Source organism: Rhamphochromis sp. 'chilingali' (assembly GCF_963969265.1).
Source record: "Rhamphochromis sp. 'chilingali' genome assembly, chromosome: 11".
Lineage (NCBI taxonomy): Eukaryota > Metazoa > Chordata > Actinopteri > Cichliformes > Cichlidae > Rhamphochromis > Rhamphochromis sp. 'chilingali'.
Genome location: NC_137938.1, coordinates 25,634,886 through 25,655,449, shown reverse-complemented (window position 1 = coordinate 25,655,449; position 20,564 = coordinate 25,634,886). Strand labels below are relative to the sequence as shown.

Below are 20,564 nucleotides of genomic sequence, written 5' to 3'. Positions count from 1 at the left end.
AGGGAATCAAAGCGCTTCATCAGCACTCCTAATTACTGTAAACCTTGTTAGCTGGCTGGAAAGCTAACATCTGCTCTCAGTAACAAATTATGTCCAAATATAACACGGACCTGGCCTGATGTGTCCAAGCGAAAATCAAAGAGCGTGCCGTTACCACACCCGGTGATTTTATTGCCCTATTCTGTATTGCGACTGTAATTAAAGCAATGGAGATACAAGAAAGATTCAAGTTCAAGCTCAACAGCATTTTCGTTGTTTGGTTAAGGAACTGCTTGTCTTGTGATTTTTTTCCCCTTTTTTAATAATCCATCGAGGTCTGAGGCTGCTAATGTTGCCCATCTATGAAGCAGCAGGTGTGTGGACAGCAGGTTTCCATGTAGCTCTGTCTGTTTGCCCACTCACCCCCTCTCTATCTCTGATCAAAGCGCGCCCTTTCAATCCCCTCCACCGCCACCTTCTGCTGTTCCTGTCTTCCTCCTACACCCCCCCATCATAATTTGACTGATGATTACACTTGTCACTCATGGCAGCATGTGGCCAATTAGGAAGTGGGGTGTTGAGGAGGGGAGGGACGTGCAGTTTGTGGTAAAAGGTGTGGGAAGGAGGGGGGGCAGTAAATTTGGGTTACCACTACAACTTGTCATCGCTTGTTCCACTCAGGTAGTCTTTTTGGTTCTTAGCTAAGAGAGAAACAAATATTCATTTCTGTTCAATTCTCTTTAAGAGAGTCAAGAAACACCCTCAAGCTGTGCTTTCTCTACCCCTTTCAGACGCTCCGTCCTTGTCTCGCACTCTCTTGGCCACTTCAGTATCTCTCCATGTTCCAGGGTAATCACAGACTCATTTAAAGTCACTTTTGTACACTACCTCTGACTGGTGGTTAAGAGTGTGACCGCAGACTAGGCTTTTATGGGCCTTAATGTGTCCTACAGACACTTTGGCAACCAGGCTGCTGTTGCCGAAGATGTGAGAACAGAGAGGGAGAGAGACAGAGAGGAGGGGAAGGGAGACAGACAGAGGGGGGTATAAAAAAGGAGAGAATAGGACATATGAAGCCAACAGCCATGGCGACTTAACCAGGCTGAAAAAAGGGGGAACGAAAGAGGATGAAAGAGGAGGGAGGGAGAGGGACGTGCACGACAAAATGGACAGAACATGGAAGCGTCAAAAGAAAGGGGAGCGAGAGGTCACTTAGTCACTCCTGTGCCCCCTGCTCTGCACCTCCTCCCTTGTCCCCTTTACAAGCAGACAAAGGGACAGAGGGGTGCAGCCCTTGTACAGATGAGGGAGGGGTTGCGCCCTCCCTCTGTCACTCCTACCTTCCTTTTTGCTTTCTAACATTTAACGACAGCCAGTTGATATTGTCGGTGGATGCAGGTAGAAATTAGTGACACACACTGGAGGTCGTTCAAAATGAAATTTCCTCATTTAGACAGGAAAATAATTCTCTTAAAGAACCTAAATCACAGAAATATTATTCATAAAGCGAGTTAAACTAGGGCTTCAAGGTGTGATTATTTTTTTAAATACACCTGTCCCTCCATTTGAATCAAAAACAGTTTGTAGATGTTAAAAGGTAGGTTTTTGATCAATTTTAATAGGCAGGCAGATAATAAATAATGTGCTAAATGTGTTAATTGAATGGAGAATATTAATGTGTAGCGCAGTGCTATAAGTTATTAGCAAACATTTAAAGCATATTAATATAAATTCAACAGTTTTAAATATTCTCAGATCGAATTATATCAAATAAACTAGCTTAAACTAGCCTAATATTAAACTCAAACCACACTAGTTAGCGCAACCTAAACTCCACCTGATCTTAACTTTAACTGTTTGAAAATAAATACAACCAGAATTTACATGCTAAAGAATTAATACACACATTTTTTAATGATGATATTAGTTTGCAGTAACTATGGTCTTATTTACATCGCTCTAGTAATATAACCCAAACCATGCTAGCGTTCATGCTAGTTAGCTTTACTAAAATTTGAATTAGTTAACACTACAGTTGGCTAGCTTAACTAAAGTGTGCCTTTCCTTTTGATAAATAGCAATTAGTTGTTGGTCAAGCCCAATATTAATCAAAATTAGGTCTCTGTGTGGGTTTACGGCACATTTTTCTCCATACCTGTTGATTTCCCCTCCAAGCCTGCTAAAGCTCACAGAGAGAACAGGATGATGTGCAAGGTTATACCTTTGGTGTTTGACAGCCAATCACATGCTGAAGTATTTATTTTTGGTATAAGCTGGTCTATCAATCAGAGTGCGGTTGGTGTTTTGATGACGTTTTCTTCTGTGGTTCAGAATCACCTGCTAACCGGTTGTAGCGAAGATAGGTTTACATGATAAGGTCCTAACTGGAGAGCAGGAGAGATAGGGGAGAACGATATACTGTTTTTTTCTTTTCTCTTTGGCATATTTTAAATATATATATATGTGCAGTGTATACATGTATTATAGGTAGCCATATTAATGGTGCATGTCAACAGGATACAAATTCATCTTTAAGCTTATATTTACTCATATTTTAGTTACCTACTTGTGTTTAGATGACCCCTTCCCTAACTGTGCAAGTGGTAGGTTCTCTGCAGGTTGAAACTGGCAATGGAGAAAAGAGAATGAGTAGTAGAAGAGAGAAGCAACCACTTCCTGTGAGGGTGCATTTAATGTGGTTTTATTTTATTTTACTTTCGTTCAGTTGGGTGTTCCAGAGAAACATCCCCCTTAAAACTTGTGTAGGGTTTCACCCTGACGAACTGTTATCAGTATGTGTAAGAAAGTATTTTCGTTTGTTGCTTTCCACAGAAAATAAAGTAACTGTCACAGATGACCAACACCCAGACGATGTTTAAGATCCCCCCCCCCCCCCCCCCCCCCCGTATATCTAATGTAAAATTTAAAATCATTAGTTACAATTGTTTGTAATTCTGGAGTATTTTCAGCAAACAATAAAAAAACATGACTGTGCAGTTCTAAAAGAGAGATGTTGCACAGGGGGCTAAAAGGGACAAGAGGTGTTGGGAGTACAACAGATTAATTTCAGAACAGAATCTCCTGCAGGGAAAAGGATGGAGAGCAGAATGGTGGGGAGGATAAAGAAAAGCAAAAATGCTCAGAAGTAATAAAGACAGAAAAGAGATTAAACATGCATTCAGCTCTCTTAAAGGGCTGAGGTGCTCTTGAAGAGTATGTGTATGCATGAGTGTGCGTGTGTGTGTGTGTGTGTGTGTGCATGCACACTCCAGAGGATGCTTTTGCAATGATGTGACATTGCTTATAGCAGATATGTTCGCAGCCTTATCCTGATCGGTAAGCACTCTCCATCCACCCTCAGTCTGAAGGACAGCAGTGGAACCCCAGAGGTTAATAGGAACCCTTCATTACCATAAATCTTATCAGCTAAATGAAATGGAGAGAAGGACCCCTGATTTAGTCGTCAGCTCTGCTGGGCTAAGGGGAGACACCCAATCAAACCTCTGGGTTTTATTGGTCTTTTTATTATCTAAATGTACTGGCACATGAGCAGGGTGGCAGAGGTGACAGCCGGCGGCAATGAACAACAAAAAAGACAGCGGCCAGTAAAAAACGCATTGTTGGTTTAGAAATGAGACCGATGTCATCTCAGCAAATAAAGTATCCAGACGGAACCCGCGCATCGCCACAAAGAAACAGCATACTCGTGTCCCAGCAAGCAGGGGAATGTAGAGAGATTTTACTCTGATGTCTGAATAAATCACTTTGAAAAATCTTGCCAGATCAGGTAATCAAGTGTATAGACAGCAGACGTTCAGAGGCGCGTTTTGACTGCCTAGTTTGATTGGCGGCTTGTGGCGATGACCACTCCGACGCTGATCACAGCCAGGCCACCACTGACTGAGCATCCACACATACTCAGAGGAGGATGTCCCCCATGTAGAGGTCAAGTATGGCTGAGTCCTCAGTATGTACATTGCCTGTGTGCTATTGGAGGAGTGATAAGGAGAGGCAACTAGAAAACACAGAAGGAAGTGTAAATCAATATCTAGGATGCAATCAGCTGGTTTGTATTTATTCCCGCTGATGTGTTGATTAGCTGCTTTCTCTCTCACGCGCACACACACACACACACACACACACACACACACACACACACACACACACACACACACACACACACACACACACACACACACACACACACACACACACACTCCATCTATCCTTCTCTGTGTGTGTTCTCTCTGTTATTAAGGCCTCCAGGTCTGATTAAGTGGCGTGCTCACCCAGCCCCTGGTTAGGACTAATGCTAGGCTGTATTTCAGCGGACACGGTGACCAATTGCACAAAATCATTTGACTGAGTGTGAGTCCGTGTCTCTGTGAACACATTGGAGAATAATGGATGGCCTCTAAGTGCTGTTCAGATGAATATGTTTGCATGATTTTTGTGGTGTGTCCTCCTGTGTGCTGGAGTATGCATATTTAAAAGCAATGTCTTTAAAGGTCATTGTTTGGTGAATGTGGGTGTGTGTGTATATATATGTGTGCATGATAATGGTTATCAATACACTAATGGTTGTTAAGAATTTACAGCGGATGTGTGTATGTCCCGGTCGCTCCTGTTCCCTGGGAGAAACTCAATACCACTCCCTGCTGCTAATGAGCTGAGGGACCTCATCAGCATTAATACTACATTAGTCTCAAGTAATATAAACACATCAGTGCGCGCGCACACACACACACACACACACACACACACACACACACACACACACACACACACACACGCTTTGTATAAATACAACCTACTGGCGCATATGCACACCTGAGCAAATCCAATAAAAAGGTAAACAGTTAATAGGATTAAAAGGAATTATTAAACCCCACTGTAACATGAATAACACAGCAGCACCCTGCTAATAATCTTTATAGACTGGATTTGCTTGGATTAATCCAAAACCATGAAAAAGCCTTAATTCCCAGTGCTATATATTTTAAAGGTCACCCATAGCACACAGTTACAGAGTGTATGATTTTAAAAGTGACCTACAATAACTCGTATGTTTGTCTCGTTACGTAAATGCATCAGTTAAACAGAAGACGTCACTGCTGCTCCTCCTTTGGGCCTCGTCACATTGTCAGATTTTGTTGTGGTCGTCTATGTGAGCTTAATATACGTAAATAGATGAGCCCAACAGCCCATTAGCTCCTGGAGCATTTTGCCATCAGCCTGCAGCATTCAGAACCCTGTGGCTGGCTCATATACTGCAATCTAATTCTACTACCAGGGGGAGAGGAGAGCAGAGGAGAGAGAATTGTATTGTGACAGAGAGCAGAGAGTGGGAGGTAAAGGGAAAAGAAGAGGAGAGAGAGGGCTACAGAGAAGGAGAGAGGTAGCTTAATGCAATAAAGCATGTAGTATTGACATCTTTCTCGTGTCTATTGATTCCCCATTATGTTGCTAACAAACCCAGGTTGACATTTTGTCATTTGCAATCATGTTAACACTGCGACTTGCACGCTCCCCTCCACAAACCGATCTATATCTACACACACTAGTTTGCACATGTGCTCATGCTCTTGCACACACACACTCGCTCTGTCACACACAGAGCAAATGGGTAAGCACATGCACGGTCTTACATCATGCAGTCGAGGACGTGCCAGCGCGACGTTGTACACATGTAGAAATGTCTTAAAAGTTGGCAGCGAGCGCAGACACAGAGCTGTGGACATGTTGATTAATGGATTAAGACTGAACATTTTATTGGAATACACTGAAGGAAATAATAACATCAGACCGGCCCTACAGTACACGGGCAGGAAATGTTATGAGGAAAACAAATATCAATAAGTGTATAGTTAAATGTTACTCAGTCTGAAATGCAGAGGCAGAACTAAAACAGCTCACGAGCTGCTAAAACCGGAGGAGCGTGTGTGATCGTACTGTAAGTGCACATGTGTGTGTTTGTGTGTGTGTGAAAGAGAGAGTTAGAGAGTATATGGTAGAAGATGGTGGCTAATGGTGTGTGACAGAAGGTGCATAGCTGAGATGAACTGAATCCAGGTGTGTGTGTGTGTGAGAGAGAGAGAGAAAGGCAGTCTCCAGTCTTCTTGATGTCCCATCATATCATATTATATCATATCATACCAAGCCCTGCACTGTGTGGGAAACCTGCGGTTTCTCCTCTATGTCCCATTAAACTTTCATATACCAGTTAATGCTGATGGCTTCACAAACCACTTTACTACACATACACACGTATACACACAAAGAGTTCACACAGCAGTGGCCATGACCTGTACCTCGACAGACACAATGCCATTAAAAATAGAACAAAACCTGGATCAGTTACAGCAGCTTGCTGTCCAGGTGCAAACAGCCTAACGTGCTTGTTTTATGGTAGTGTATATGATGGTCTGTCTGTTTCATGACAGTGAGTGTGTGTCTCTGTGTGTCTGTGTGTGCATGTGTGAGCCCCCACAGGGGTTGTGCATGAGTGCTCGAGGCCTGTTGTAACATGAAAGAGAATCAAAACACAGGGGGCTAAAAAGGGTCAGGTGGGGCTGAGTCAAACACTCCCGCCGTGACCTTTGACCCCACAAAAGGCTCTAACGCAAAGGAGTCAAGGAGCTGCCACCAGTCAAAGAGACAAGTTAACTGAGAGCTTGAGTCAAGAGCCCTACAACTACCCAGAAAGCATTGTGTGCGTCTGTGTGTGTGTGTGTGTAACAGTATTAAAGGCTCTTTGTTGGCTAAGTGAAAGCACACTTCTGTGGGCGTGTCCACTCAATCCTAGCATCTTTAATATCCCAAAAAGTTGATTCTGTACATGTGGATGTGGCGTTTTCAGTGTGAGAGGCATTTCGTCACTCTCATCACTTGGATGAGTAAACAGAATCAACTTTTTGGGATTTCCTTACCTGGATGATTGAGCATGCATCAAGACATCTTTAATACTTTCAGATTAAATCATTCCTGTTGTTTGCTGATATACGGTGAAGAAGCAACTCCTGCTTTAGACCTCAGATGCTGAAGTGACCCAGCGCTCCCCTGGCAACAAACCCTCTGAGTTCAGAAAGGACAGCACCTCGCGCTATGTTATCAACCTGGAATAAAATCAGCAGAGGACTGTGAATCACGTTATCCTGCCATCTAAGGAATTCAGCAGCCTGTGTACACATCCCATCAGATTGCCTGCTTATTCAGATGCCGGCCCTGGCCTGGGACACTGCAACATAATGGCTCATCCTCGGTTTACTCTCACCTCTCGAGCTCAAACTGGGTTTTCCTCTCCCTCCTCGTTTTTCACTTTGTCATCTGTTCGTACTTTCACCCACTTCTCTCTCGCTCTCTTTCCACATTTTTTTTTTATCTCGTTGTGACATTCGCCATTTTTCAACGTGCGGAGACCGAAAAAACTCCTCCTCCCCAGTCCCTCTCTCCTTTGCCACTTCCACCATCCAACCGCTCTCCCCTCTCTTCTCTATGTATCTCTCTAGAGATATGGCAGGTAACAGGTCCCTTTCATCCCTCTACGCTCTTTTTCTCTCCCCCTCTATCACCTATACCTTCACTGTCACACACTGTGCACCGTTGACTGAGTATGTGGAGTAAAGGGTGAAGCCTGGCAAATCAAATGGGCTTGAACTGATCTGGAAATGAAGGGAGCGCAGGGGACTGGGCCTGTAAGAGCTCACCCACTGGCCAAGGTGCACATGAGACACATTTAACCCAGCTTTTCACACAAGTTTGTCTATGTGTATGCAATAGTTAATGACTAATGTTTCACCTAATTTTCCTCCTTTTGCATCACTTCCCAAAACAATACAATCCTCGCAGGACTGCAGGGCAAGCAAAGATGTTAAGCCAGTAAAGAGCTAAGTAGCTGTTGCATGTCTTAGAAACAGTGGATGCTAGACTGAGCAAGAGGTTTCTCACAGCAACACACTGAAGCCGGACTGGCTGCTCCCACCATGCATCCTTTTCTTCCACTTCAGCGCAGATGAAACGCAGACGGCGTCCCCCCCACCCCCTTTCCCTGACTCCACACTCCCTCTGCTAGTCTGCTCTCAACCGTGGAGCAGCCCAAGCAATGGGACAGAGAGATGCAATCACTCCAAGTCCATTTCTAGTGGTGTTTACAAAGATGCGATCATTGCCAGCTAAGCTGGATGGAAGTCTGAGCAAAATCTGAGTCAGGAGAATCAGTAAGGTTCTTCGAGCTCAAAGTCGACCCACTAACAAGTTATTTAGTCTATATGAATAAACCACAAACACTAAACAGTTGGCTTTGGAATAAAAACGAGTGGAAAACAGCGTTTCCATTGCCTCCTCTCGTATGTTGTTACTCCTCCGTGCACCTACTCTCTCCTATCTCCCCCTCTCTCTGCTTCCACCGGCCCAGGAATCGATCTCCGCAGGATCGATAAGTTGGCATGAATATTCCCTGCCTGCCGAGAGTCTAGTTGGGGAGAGTCGGAGGCTGAGGCTCAGGCGCAGGCAGTGGAGAAGAGGGGAAGGACGGTGACGGAGACGGGGAGAGAAAAAATAGCCTACTCGGAAATAGGAACACACGGGCGTCGTGGAAATTAAGCAACACACGGGTGGAGCAGTGGCGCATCGTTTCACAGAACGGAAAGCGAAAAGAAACTGGACATTTTACGCAATTCATTTTCAATCAGTCTGGACAAAGCAAAGCGCCCGGGACAGCTTCTCTGATTTTTAACAGCCGCCCCGCAAGTGCGGAGGACTGTGTTCAAGCCCTCAGAAGGAGCTCGAGGTGTGTGTGTGTGTGTGTGTGCGTGTGCAAGTGGGTGTGTGCGCCGCCAGCTCTGCCCGCTGCAAGTGCATCGGCACCGAGCGAGGCAGGCGGGGCGGGTCTCCGCGGCTTGGCCGACATGGAGGAGGTGTAGCAGGGAGAAGAGAAAAAATGTCTTACCGGAGTTGGAGCGGAGAGCCAGAGGGGATTTGAGACGCCAGGCGTTGAGGTCAGGGGTAGCTCTCTGAAACACGAACGGCACCGGCAAAGGAACAAACATGATCTTCCTCCGGCTTCTTGTTTTGATGCAAATAATCTGTCAGATGTACTGTAACAAGCTCTGTCGTCCTCTGAAGCTCCTGCACTTTCGTCCGTTTCTCTGGCAGACAGCTTTTGGACAATATTTGGTATGGAGAGCTCAGAACATTCGCCGTTAGGTGTGTACACATGTAGCCCCAGCTGCGCACTTTATTTACATCTGTAGACTGGTGCTCGGCTTTTGTTTTGGTGTAAATGTGCATAGAACATAGTATTTATATTTAGATATTTATATATATTTATGTAGGATGGTCCCTTGAGTGAAGCAGTTATCTTACAGTCCAGACCAACACACAGACGGACAGAACGGAGATCAGAGCTCACTTCTACAGGCTACAGGAAAAGTTGTGTTACAATTGCAGGCCTATTGTAAGTAAGCTTTGATAATAATAATAAAAACACACAAGTCTGCGTGTCACCTGTCTGTCGTCGATGCACCTGCGTCTCTCTGTTACCTTTGCTCCGCTATATCGTTTTCCTTGAGTAAACATAGAGGCCCGGGAGCTTATTTTATCCCCTCACACTCCTCTCTCGCTCCTCACCAGTTAACGTTTCCTGTAGGTGTGAGGAGGCATGAGAACAGTCGCTAGCCTATTCCTGTAGCATCACCGGCCGGGCTTGGCTTTGGTATTCGCTTTGCAGTTTAAAACAGCACAACAAGGACGCATAACAACGCGCTCGACAGTGAAAAAACAAGGCCAGCAGAGTTAGAAAGTCTTATTTGGATTTCTGCACTATTTGGTTTGGTCTATACTGTATTTGGTCTCTAGCTGCACGCGCTCCTTCTCTTCTTCCCTTTGCATGAAGGCTACATGTAAGACATTCATCCGCGTGGGCAAAAAGCGGCGGCTCGCGCGTTTTTTTCTTCTTCTTTAAATTAAAACAGCTTCATTAAAGGCTTCCAAATAAACAAGTGGGACAAAAAAAGGCTGAACGGACACAAACACACACGCGCACACACACATATACACACAAACACAACGCGCGCGCGCGCTTGGCCCTGACGCTCCTCCTCCCTCGCTCTCTGTCACAAGGCAGTAATTAAAACGCAATCAATCGATAGATAAACAAATAAATAAATACAGCGGGTAAATAAATAACAAAAAAAATCAGACTAAAAACCGAAAAAAAACCCAAACGGAAATAAGAAAGCGTATCTACTGAAATCCGAATTATGGTGTCGCGTTTTATCGGAACACTTGCCTATCTCCGTCCATCCGTCTGTGTGTCTGTTTTTGTCTGTCTGTTTGTCCCCGATATTATTTGGGAACCCCAACAGCTCATTCGACCCGGCTCCCTCCAGGATTGTAGCGATCTGCCACTAGGCTGGCCGCAACATTGAGGCGAGAGAGGACCCGCTACTACTCACACATCACCACCACCCCACCCCCGCACCTCCCTCCATCCCTCAATCCCTCCCTCCTGCCTCCCACCCACCCACCCACCACCGCCACCCCCACCAACCACCCCATCTCCCTCGTTTTCACTACCGCTGCAAAAGGTATCCTGTATTGATTTCTGGATTTTTTCCCCCCTCTTAATAATACCGGCTATAATGATGCCAATGGTGATCAGTGCATTACTGCTGGCCTCCTTGGGTAGGGATGAAGAGAATCCATGGATGCCTATAGGTGCTTAGTGCTAATACCTGCCAGGATACCCAGCATGCACGCAATTAAGTCATCTCATCACTGCTGCGTTTAATAAGCCCTCCCGAGCGGAGTAGGGTCTATCATTATTCAGATAGACAGAAAGACAAGAGCGACCACTGCTGTTCCAGGCATGAGAAAATATCAAGCAGACTGAAAACACAGTGCAGGCTATAAACTCAGTGAGATAGGAGCAGCATGTGCATGCATAAGTGCTTGCATTTGAGTTTGCAGGCAGGATACAAATGACAACAACAAGAGCAACAATAAAAATAAAGAACAAGAGAGCCCAGGTGTCAGGGGACGAGCTCCTCCATTACAAAGGTGATCACCAGAAGCCCTTCTTCCACGCATGCCGGCCTCCCTTCTGCCCTCTCCCACTCCCGGGCTCCCGACATGTTACATGCTGTCAATTACAGGCCAACATCAGTCAACGCCGCACGCTTACACGCCAGATTATTGTCGATATGGATTTTTAAATAGAAAAATCTATACGTTAAACATTGCAGTCAATACGGGCAAATCGATAGGAATGAGCGAGCTCTTGCTCCTGTTGGGCCTGAGAGCCTCATCCCGCAGGACTGTTTATGCCTGCTCACTTAATGCTGTGGGCGATTAGGCCCGTTTTAATGGAAACTGCACGTGCAATAAATTACTTTCCCATCATCACCAGACTTGTCATTTACTCAGTCATCAGCAGACAGCCATATTGCCAAGAAATGTGAGCCGCACACTAAAACTGGCATATTCCTAATTATGAAAAATGTGTCATCCTCTGTAGTAGACAACCTGGTTTTATTGTCCTTCTCCCTCTGCTTCACATATGACAGATGACATCCGCAGATCCACTGAGGGAGAGGAGGAGAGGGAAGAGAGAGAAGAACGGGAGACACGGGGAGTAAGGAAAGGAGGAAGGGGAGAAGTAGAAAAGTGGAAAACTGAGAAAGAGGAGTAAGGTGGCAGGGTAATAAGAGGGAAGGAGGAGATGGGAGGTGAGGCAGCAAGAAGAGAGAGGAGGAAAGAAGGAGGGAAGGGCGAAGTGACTAGTTGTCCTTCAAAGACCCCCTTCTCTCCACAAAGGGAGCCATGCGCGCCCCCTTTCCCTCCTCCCCGCACTCCTTCCAGACAAAAGCAATTATTTCTTGTAGAATGTAGTGTGGTTGTGCGCGTCTGTGGAAGAGAGGGATGGAGGGAGGGTGTGTGAGATTGAAGGAGGGGAAAATAAGATGGTGTTGGAGGGGTGAGGTGGATGAGGGGGTGAGGAGGGAGGAGGAGGGGTGCTAACACATACAGCATCCATCCATTTGTCCTCCATGCGCTCTTCTTACCAAACTCTTCTTTTTCTTCCTCCTGACGCGGCCACAAAGACACAGAAAACTATCAATGAGGCAGTCACACATAAAAACACACCACCGTCAAAACACCTGCGTGGATTTCAGGTATTCAGATGAGCCGATCTCCTTATTCTGCAGCAGACGCTGAAACTTTAAAGGAAAGAAACAAACTCTCATGTCCTCTCACTGACCGTCTTTCACACAAATTCAGGCATGTGCAGAATTTCGATTTTTCCCTCTATTAAAGTTATTTTCCCTCATCATGTCTGCACAGGTGCAAACTGTTTGACAGGTAAAATAAGCACAGAATACAGAGGCTTCGCTACCTGGCCATGTGTCTGGGACTGACCACCTGAATTCTGCAAACCGCCCCCTCCGTGTGTTTCTTGCTTGGTGCCTATAGGGCCCCCGCAGCGAGGTGGGCTCTACAGTTTCAGTCCCCAAGGGATGTGGTGAGACCCACAACCCCAAAGAGAGAGAAACAGATAGGGAGAGCGAGCTCCCCTGAGGGGCTGCTCCAGCCAATAACCCCTGCTGGACCGCTTTCATTGAAGGCCCATGGTCCTGATTGTCCACCTCCCTCCCTATCAAGCCTCCCAATCCATACAGAGATATATAGCTGGTTCCATTGTTTTCTGGGCTGTATCTTTGCCCTGCTGTATTGAAAAATGCTCTTCCAAAATTGTCTCTCTCGCTCTCTCTTGCTTTGCTTCTATTTTTTTCAGGGACAAATAACAAATACTGTAATGGATGTAATACTGGAAAGCAGGAACTAAAAATAAAGTTTAGAGATTGAGATTTAACTGCCGAATGATTCTTTTTAATAACCAAAAAAAGTATAAATGTGTATCTTTTGTAATTTGTGTGCTTCACATCTTCCAGAAAGTTTTTCTTCCCTTTAAATTACAAAATAAATGAGACTTCTGCTTGCAGTGTCCTGCACTGGATTTGCAGGTTTTTCTGCATTACATAATGTCTGCGCTGTACTTTTAGAATTTATTACATTTGCTAAAAATCATATACATATATGAACTCGTTATGATGCCACAATATTGATATATGTCGTCAAATAAATTTATAAGCTACTGCTAATGGAGAAAACACACTGTTAATAGGTAAACACACTTCTCCGTTCATCACAGCTACTCCCCACAATTATTTAATGAGTGAAATATTTAAAAACAACTCCTGAATCACTCTTTTCAAAACTTATTACATATTATTGGATTCAGTTAGACAACATCTCCAATAAAAAGACAAAATATCAAACTAAGAGATCAAATGAAGAAAATAAAAAATATACTATTTGAAGTTCTTTTTGCTTTCAGCGTTTTTTCTTTAACACAAATCAGTTTGTTTGCAGCTGATACTCTGGCTTATGTAGTTTTCCCCACCTACAGTAGTCACAAGCAGATTTATTCATAGAAAGCAATTTGTTCAATTTCTCTCCACAAAATGTTTTCTGTGTCATGTGCTGTAGGTCAGGATGTGGCATGAAAAATGTGTCCAATCAGAAAAAGCCAAAGTATCCTTAGGCTACACATTAGTCACAACACGGACCATTCATTAGTCATATTGTTTATTGCACTCTTGGTAATTGCCTGTTCTTCATTTTGAATGATTGATTTGACTGGCTAGAAACAGAGTTTGAATATTGAACATGATTTTTTTTAGTTTTTATTATAAATGATGAAGCAGAAGAAAAGTTCTAACCACAAAAAAAACTCCAAACCCTTTTCCTCGGTGAAACGGTTCGTACTGATCAGGCGGGATGTGTGTGTGTTTGTCCTCACGCGCCGCTCCGCGTGTGTGACCCCGGCTCATCTGAGGGTGTTTGCGGCCATGTCACGGTCGTAGTTAAATGGTGATGTCATGTTGACAAACGAGCTGGTCGAATTAAATTCTCACTCATCAATAACTGCGTCGGTTGGGAATCAATAGGAGGCCAACGGTGGCGTTACTGGCTCTGTCAGCGGCCTAACAAGGCCCTATTAGAATGGACAACGCTCTCTCTCTCTCTCACTGTCGCCTTGTCCCGGCTCATCCGGGCAGCGCGAGGCGTCAACACACTCCTCTCATATCCTCTCCGTGCACACACACATCAATAACAGATGGCAAAATGTAATATTCACATAATGCCATGCTCTGACATGATGTATAGATTTGTCAAGATAATATGGATATGATGCATGGGCTTTTATGAGGTTTGTTTTCTTGGTGTCTTTGTCAGTGCGTGTGTTGGCGAGTGGGTGGGCAGGTACTGTTTGTGGATCTTGGTAAGTGCCAGTGTGTGGGAAGGCAAGATGTGGTGCAGGCTTTGGATCCTAACTGTAGAGTTCACATCCAACCAAGATTCAATCAATCCAAGAAGATACACACATACAGGTGTGGAAGAAGAAGAAGTAGTGAGCTGTGTGTGTGCACAAGTCAAAGTCACACACACGAAAAAAATTCCCAAATGAGAATGGTAAAACTTCACACGCACGCTCACGTACACAGATACACGTATGTTGAAGCAGAAAATACACACAGCCTCACACAAACGATGACTGTACACCACAATCTCCAGCCCTCCGCCTTCCGTTCTCGCTTTCCTCGAGCGAACAAGCAGCTGATCCAGCTAAAGCCTGTGTTCTTTCTGTATTCCTTGTCTTTTTTATTAGTTTTTATTAACTTTGCCTCCCTCTCTCTGTCAGCACTCTCAATAATCAATGCTGATATATTGCCAATATCCAGCTCGGTCCCTCATGCCATCTTTCACAGAGGCTCAGTTATTGGTGGAGATTGGCCCAATAATAATGATATTTATAATAGATATTTATTATCTGGGTTTGTGGCAGGGCTGTGGAAGCCCCCTGCTGAAAACTTACATGCACACAGGCACATAAACGTATACACACACACACGCGTGCGCGCACACACACACACAGCCTCGCTGGGGCTCTTTAATTTACACTGGTAATATCAGCCGATTATGCCCCACACAGATAGTGTAGGGTTATCGGCAGAGTTAACACACAGTGGCTGCAATGTATTCACTCCACATTATAGAGTCCACTGCACCTGCATGTGTGTATGAGCGTGTGTGGAGAGCTGAAGGTCCATCTTTGGCAGCCTACCGGCACTGAGCGGTGTTTAGAAGCCAAGGGAGGGTTGATGGGATGGGTCAAGATTCAAGCAGTGCTTGGTCAGGGGAGGGGATACAGGAGAGAGGGGACTGGACAATCTGGCCTCTCGCCCGCTCCACCCCTCCTTCTTCTCCACACACAGACACACACACACACAATCCAACCCCCCAGGCCTCATCTACAACCCCTCCATCTCCCTGCATCCCTCCAGTAGCCAGGGCCCCAGACGGTAATCCACCCCAGTGCTCCTCATCCTTTCATGTATTGATTTCCTCTCCTGCGCCACGGTTACATGTCGCACCCACGTCATTGGGTCTCGGCTGCTTCTGCTCCCACCCCCTCCCCTATCTGCCTCACCCATTACCCCACCCTTACACTTACCCTCTCCACCCCCCACCATCTTCAACAACAACTAAAGGGCTGGGTTGCGGGATGGGGAGGTTAGAGAAGGGAGGAAAAAAGAAAAAAAAAAAGGAGGGAGAGTGGACTAAAGGGAGGAAAAAGAGGGCAGATAAAGCACTGCAGTATTTCAGTAAAGCAACCAGCATTTTACAGGGATAGAAACAAACAGGAGAGGATGGAGAGAGAAATAACAGGAAAAAAAATCTGCCCCTGGGGGCTGCAGAGGATATTGTGGAAATTATCAGAGTGCGACACACGCTCGAAGTCCACAGTGAGAGATTTATTTCGAATTTGTCTTTGACAGTGAAATTCATCACTGAGTAGGCCTGTATCTGCTCTAATTTTATAGATGCATTTGGATGAACACGAGGAGCCAGAGTCCCAATTTGTGAGAGATAAATCTGAAATTCATTAGCGGAGCTACGACGACCGCTTGATCAATCAGTTAGTCAGTGGGCAGAAAATTAATTGGCACCAATTTAGATAATCGATTAATAATTTTATCAGTCTCCGAGAAAAAAAAAGAAACAATCCCATCCTCAGTTTTATTTCCTTATGAGCTGAGTAGCTTTGAGTTTGAGACTTTCTGCCACGTTTCACTGTTTACCAAGAAGAAATATTTAAAGTCCTATCAATTCAAAAACTCCATCAGGTATAAAGTTGGAGCTGTTGTCTTTTTCCACAAACCTCTGGTATGAGTTTGCATTTTTCAGGCCCCGTGTGATTAGTGTGTGCAGAAAAGTCGTGTGTGTATGTGCGTGTGTGTCATCCCCCAGTGAACGGATGAAGTATGTATGAGACTGCAGGCTGGGAGTACGACGGGTCAAGGTTATGTTTTGAGTGTGTGTTGGACGAAGTGGTGTCGGTCCGTCTGGCTGATTGTGTGAGAGGTGTGTGTGCAAGGACAGCGTCAGCGCTTGTGTGTGCGTGTGTGAGTGCAACACCTTATGCGAGAATCTGCCCTGATCATATATGTGTATGTGTGCTGAGAGGGACACATTGTGTGTGTTTGATGTGGTTTTGTGTGCTGAGTCTGCAGGTTCCTACTTCTCATCTAAAAGAGAAGTCAGTAGCGGTGACCATCAGGCGCTTTGAGTCTTATTGTCCACGGGCGCCTCCGTGTGTGTTTATACATGCGTAATCTAAAACAAGGAAAGCCACATATTAATGTATCTGAATATTTTTAAAATAGCCTCTGTGTGTGTGTGTGTGTGTGTGTGTGTGTGTGTGTGTGTGTGTGTGTGTGTGTGTGTGTGTGTGTGTGTGTGTGTGTGAGAGAGAGAGAGAGAGAGAGAGAGAGAGAGAGAGAGAGAGGGAGAGACCATGTGTGCTGTCAGGCCATCCCTATCCCTATCATCAGGGCAAACATAGGCCCCATAATTACAAAGCAAACAGCGGTTCAGCCCAGGGTATGCATTTTAAACACTTTATCTCCCATTGTTTAGCCAGCACTCACTCCTCTCAACCCTGAAATCTGTTATTTTACATTTTCTGCAGATGCAAACTGCAGACAGAAAATGTAAACACAGAATGGTTAATCAAAACTGTCACTGCCGCCTTTACCATCATAACAACGCAGCTATTAAAGCGCACTCTTTAAAACATCCTGCGTTTAATGCCACTGCGGAGCGGCATTACATCATCTTGACAACAGTCGTGATATTGAAGTTTTTCTCCCACTGTTGCTGACAATAGTTTGCTTGCCTTTTGAAAGCACTTATCTTAAGTGGATCAACGCAGAGTAAATTGTAATTGCAACGCAGTAATGCTACATATGGTCCATATATTGTGTGCTGTGCAAGGCACTCAACTGCACGCTGAGACAGAAAAGCAGCAAATGACTTTAGAAAAGGTTAGCACAATTTGGTCAAGTACAGAGGCTATAAAAAGAAAATGCTATCAACTGAATGTCTGAATTTGAGCTTCAACACTTAAGCCAAGAAAAGGTCAAACACACACACGCGCGCGCAGACACACACAAATATACAAACACATACATGTTATCGAGCATGCGCCGGAAGAATTCATCGTTTACTTCACATCGAGCCCTCGCACACGCACACACATTCAAGCGTGCGTGTGAGCGCAGACACACGCACGCACACAGAGACTCGGATACAGCCAATTAGGTCCACCACCTTCAGAGAAACACCAGTGGGCATGTAAGATTCGGAGTCCAGCGGGCCTCTAAAACCTAACACAGTCATAAGCCAGAAATAACACACACACGTCTCCAGTAGGCTCTGCAGACCGTGTGAAATAGCAAGGCAAAGACAAAACACTCCATTCCATCTCTGACATTTCCAATATCTGTCTATCCCTCATAAACCTTTGTTCACCCATAAAGTGACTCATTCTTCACAGATGAACATGTTCCATCCAGGCGGCTACCAGGCTGGCAGTCGTTACTGCCAGTCGTTCCTGACGCTTGTTATAATTACAGAATTATTGATTCCCTTTACATTTCATAGATTTTTGGCAGGAGGTGCTAAAGATAAATTGATTTAAAATCCCCATTACGCTGTGTAGAAATGCTTTAATGCTTTAAAAATAGTTTGATTGCAGAGCTATCCGTGTTTTCTTGCGCCTTTTGTTTCTACACTGCATGTATACACCCGTATTGTGTGTGTACGTGTGTGTTTTATTTAACTCGATTTCCCCTTAAAGCTCATAACTCTGGTTTCGCCTCCTCACCTCCTGCTCTTTGTCTCTCACTCTGTTAATTCACTACACTGTCACCGGTCAGTGTATTTACCTAACACCAGTCTCTCCCCCTTTCCCTCTTCCCTCTCTCCTCTACCTTCCTTCTTGTCTCAATCCTTTCCTCCATCTCTGCCCCTGCGAACGGTGAGACTGTGTGAGTAAGCGTGCAGGAGATTTAGAGCGGGGATCAATAAGAAATTTAAAAATCAATGCACTTAGCGCCAGGAAATCAATGGGCCTAATCGGGATGCCAATCGGCCCAGTCAAAACAATTAAGAGGGAAGAAAAATGTTTAACAACCTCCTCTTGCTTACATAGACACAGGGGGGGAGCAAGGGAGAGAGTGACAGAGGCCTAAAGAGGAATATCTGGGAGACACAGAGGGATGAGATGAAGTGATATATGGGAAGGAAAGGCTCAGGAGAGAGCGCTCAAAGCTTAGACTCAAGGAAAGAGGGATTGGAGGGAGAGGCGGAGAAAGACGGGGAGTGAGCGACACAAATGGTGATAAAGAACCAGTTGGGAGTCATGAAGGACAACAGAGGAGAAAAGGGAAAGTTGACGGATGTGGATGGCGGGGCAGAATTGGATTTTTTTTCTTTTAATCCACTCTTTTTTTGTTTAAATATTCCATAGAAAAGAGAGCTGAGGTTTACAAATAAGGTCACAGTTTGTGATCAGAAACACAAAAAGTAATACCCTCCCTCTGGAAGTGGTACTATTTGCTTCATCAAAGGCTCCAAAACCGAGCCGCTCCCTGTGATCAGACACAGAACAGCGCAGCACTCATCCTCACCAAGACAGCCAATCAAGCAACAGCTGGAGTCACGAACAGCCAACACTTCCAAATCAAGTGACATCAAAAGAGAGGACATTGCGCTCCCGGTCGAAGCGTCCAATCGCACTGAATGTTTGTCAGCGCGGGCGCCCAATGAGGGAGCTGCTGCTGAGTGCGGGAAACAGCAGAACAGCTTGGCGGTTTGTGGTAGGGGGGCTAATTTGGGGTCAATCAATAGATCTCCCCTCTCTCTATCTTCTGCCTACTCACCACGCTAAAATCAATGGGAAAGCCAACAGTTCCCCGCCCCAGTGTGGATTAGTGAACACACACAACTAATCAGCGAGTCACTGAAACTGACATCTCAGCTATTAACCTATTGATACAGGAGACACATGTTGAACGCGTACACACACACATACCACCACATATTCCAGCAGAAACATCTGTGCTGCTGTAATGATGAAGGATATGCCTCATGATGCTCACACCCAAAGAGCTTTTGAAAGTTTCTACAGAGGCGAAAATGTTTTATATGATATAAAACACAAATTAAAACATCAATATTCATAAAACTTCATGGCTTTTCTTTGCGTTTTTCAACATACGCCTGCCCCAGAGGCTCAGCAGCAGCAGCAGCAAGCAGAGGCGCTAACTATCGCTGAGCACCAACATCCTCAGATCCAGCCGCAACCAAGAGACATTTAAATGTTTTCAGGGCTCTCAGTCCACTAGTCCAACATCCCCTCGCATCAAATCACGCGCCTCTGTGGGATCCCTGGCTTTGAGGGTCAAAGTGGGAGCTCGAGAAGACTCTGTGCGGATGCCAGCTTCACTCTAATTCAGGTGTCAGCCAGCACCGGCCTCTATTAAGGACAGAGGAGCAGTGCGTGTTAGCGAGGGGAAGTGTGCATTTTTTGCCTGTAATGTGGGGGCACTCTGCCAGTTTGGACTGGTGCATACATTTGACGTATAAAAAAACTTTTTTTTAAATAATTGGTTGTCAAAATGCAAGCGCATCTGAAAATTGAGAATTTGATAGGTGATTAGAGAAACATTTCACGCCAAAGCCGATAAGCAATTTAAAACACACCTGTCGGGCATCCCATTAAAGACAATAAATTGTGCAACTTTAAAGAAAGCATCACTGAGGTTTTTTTTTTATTTGTGTGTGTGTGCGTGTGTGTTGAAACACCTCGCTGAGTCTCCTCAGGAAGATAAAATAATATGTACCTGGCTCTTAAGAGGAGCACTACACAAGGATCATTTTTCAAAAATAACAGCCTGACTAGCTTTCATCCCTTACTTTTGAAAGCCCTCTTGTTTTCTGAGATTGCCTCTCCTTCCTCTGTTACTCCTCCCCTCCCTCACCATCCCCTCCCCTCTCTGTCATGTTTTAGTTTTCATATGTTGGTTTTGTTCTTCCTCATTTTCCCCTTGTGTAAAAAATGAAAGGCTGAAAATAGGATGAGCGAGGACTGGGAAGGCGGGAGGGGGGGGGGGCAA

General features: G+C 45.0%; 1 protein-coding gene across 3 annotated transcripts in view; it reads right to left on the bottom strand.

Annotated features, from left to right (window-relative positions):
- The window catches only part of pou2f2b (POU class 2 homeobox 2b), a 69,790-nt gene that overhangs the window by 33,848 nt on the left and 15,378 nt on the right, over positions 1-20,564 (bottom strand). Inside the window, exon 1 of one of the 3 annotated variants that reach the window (XM_080895393.1) lies at positions 8,927-10,494. The exons of 1 other annotated variant lie outside the window; for it this stretch is intronic. In XM_080895393.1, the coding sequence (XP_080751519.1) occupies positions 8,927-9,026 (100 nt within the window). In that variant the 5' untranslated portion in view covers positions 9,027-10,494. Of the gene's footprint in view, positions 1-8,926; positions 10,495-20,564 lie in introns of those variants that run through there. One more of the 3 variants, XM_080895392.1, reaches the window with a different exon arrangement.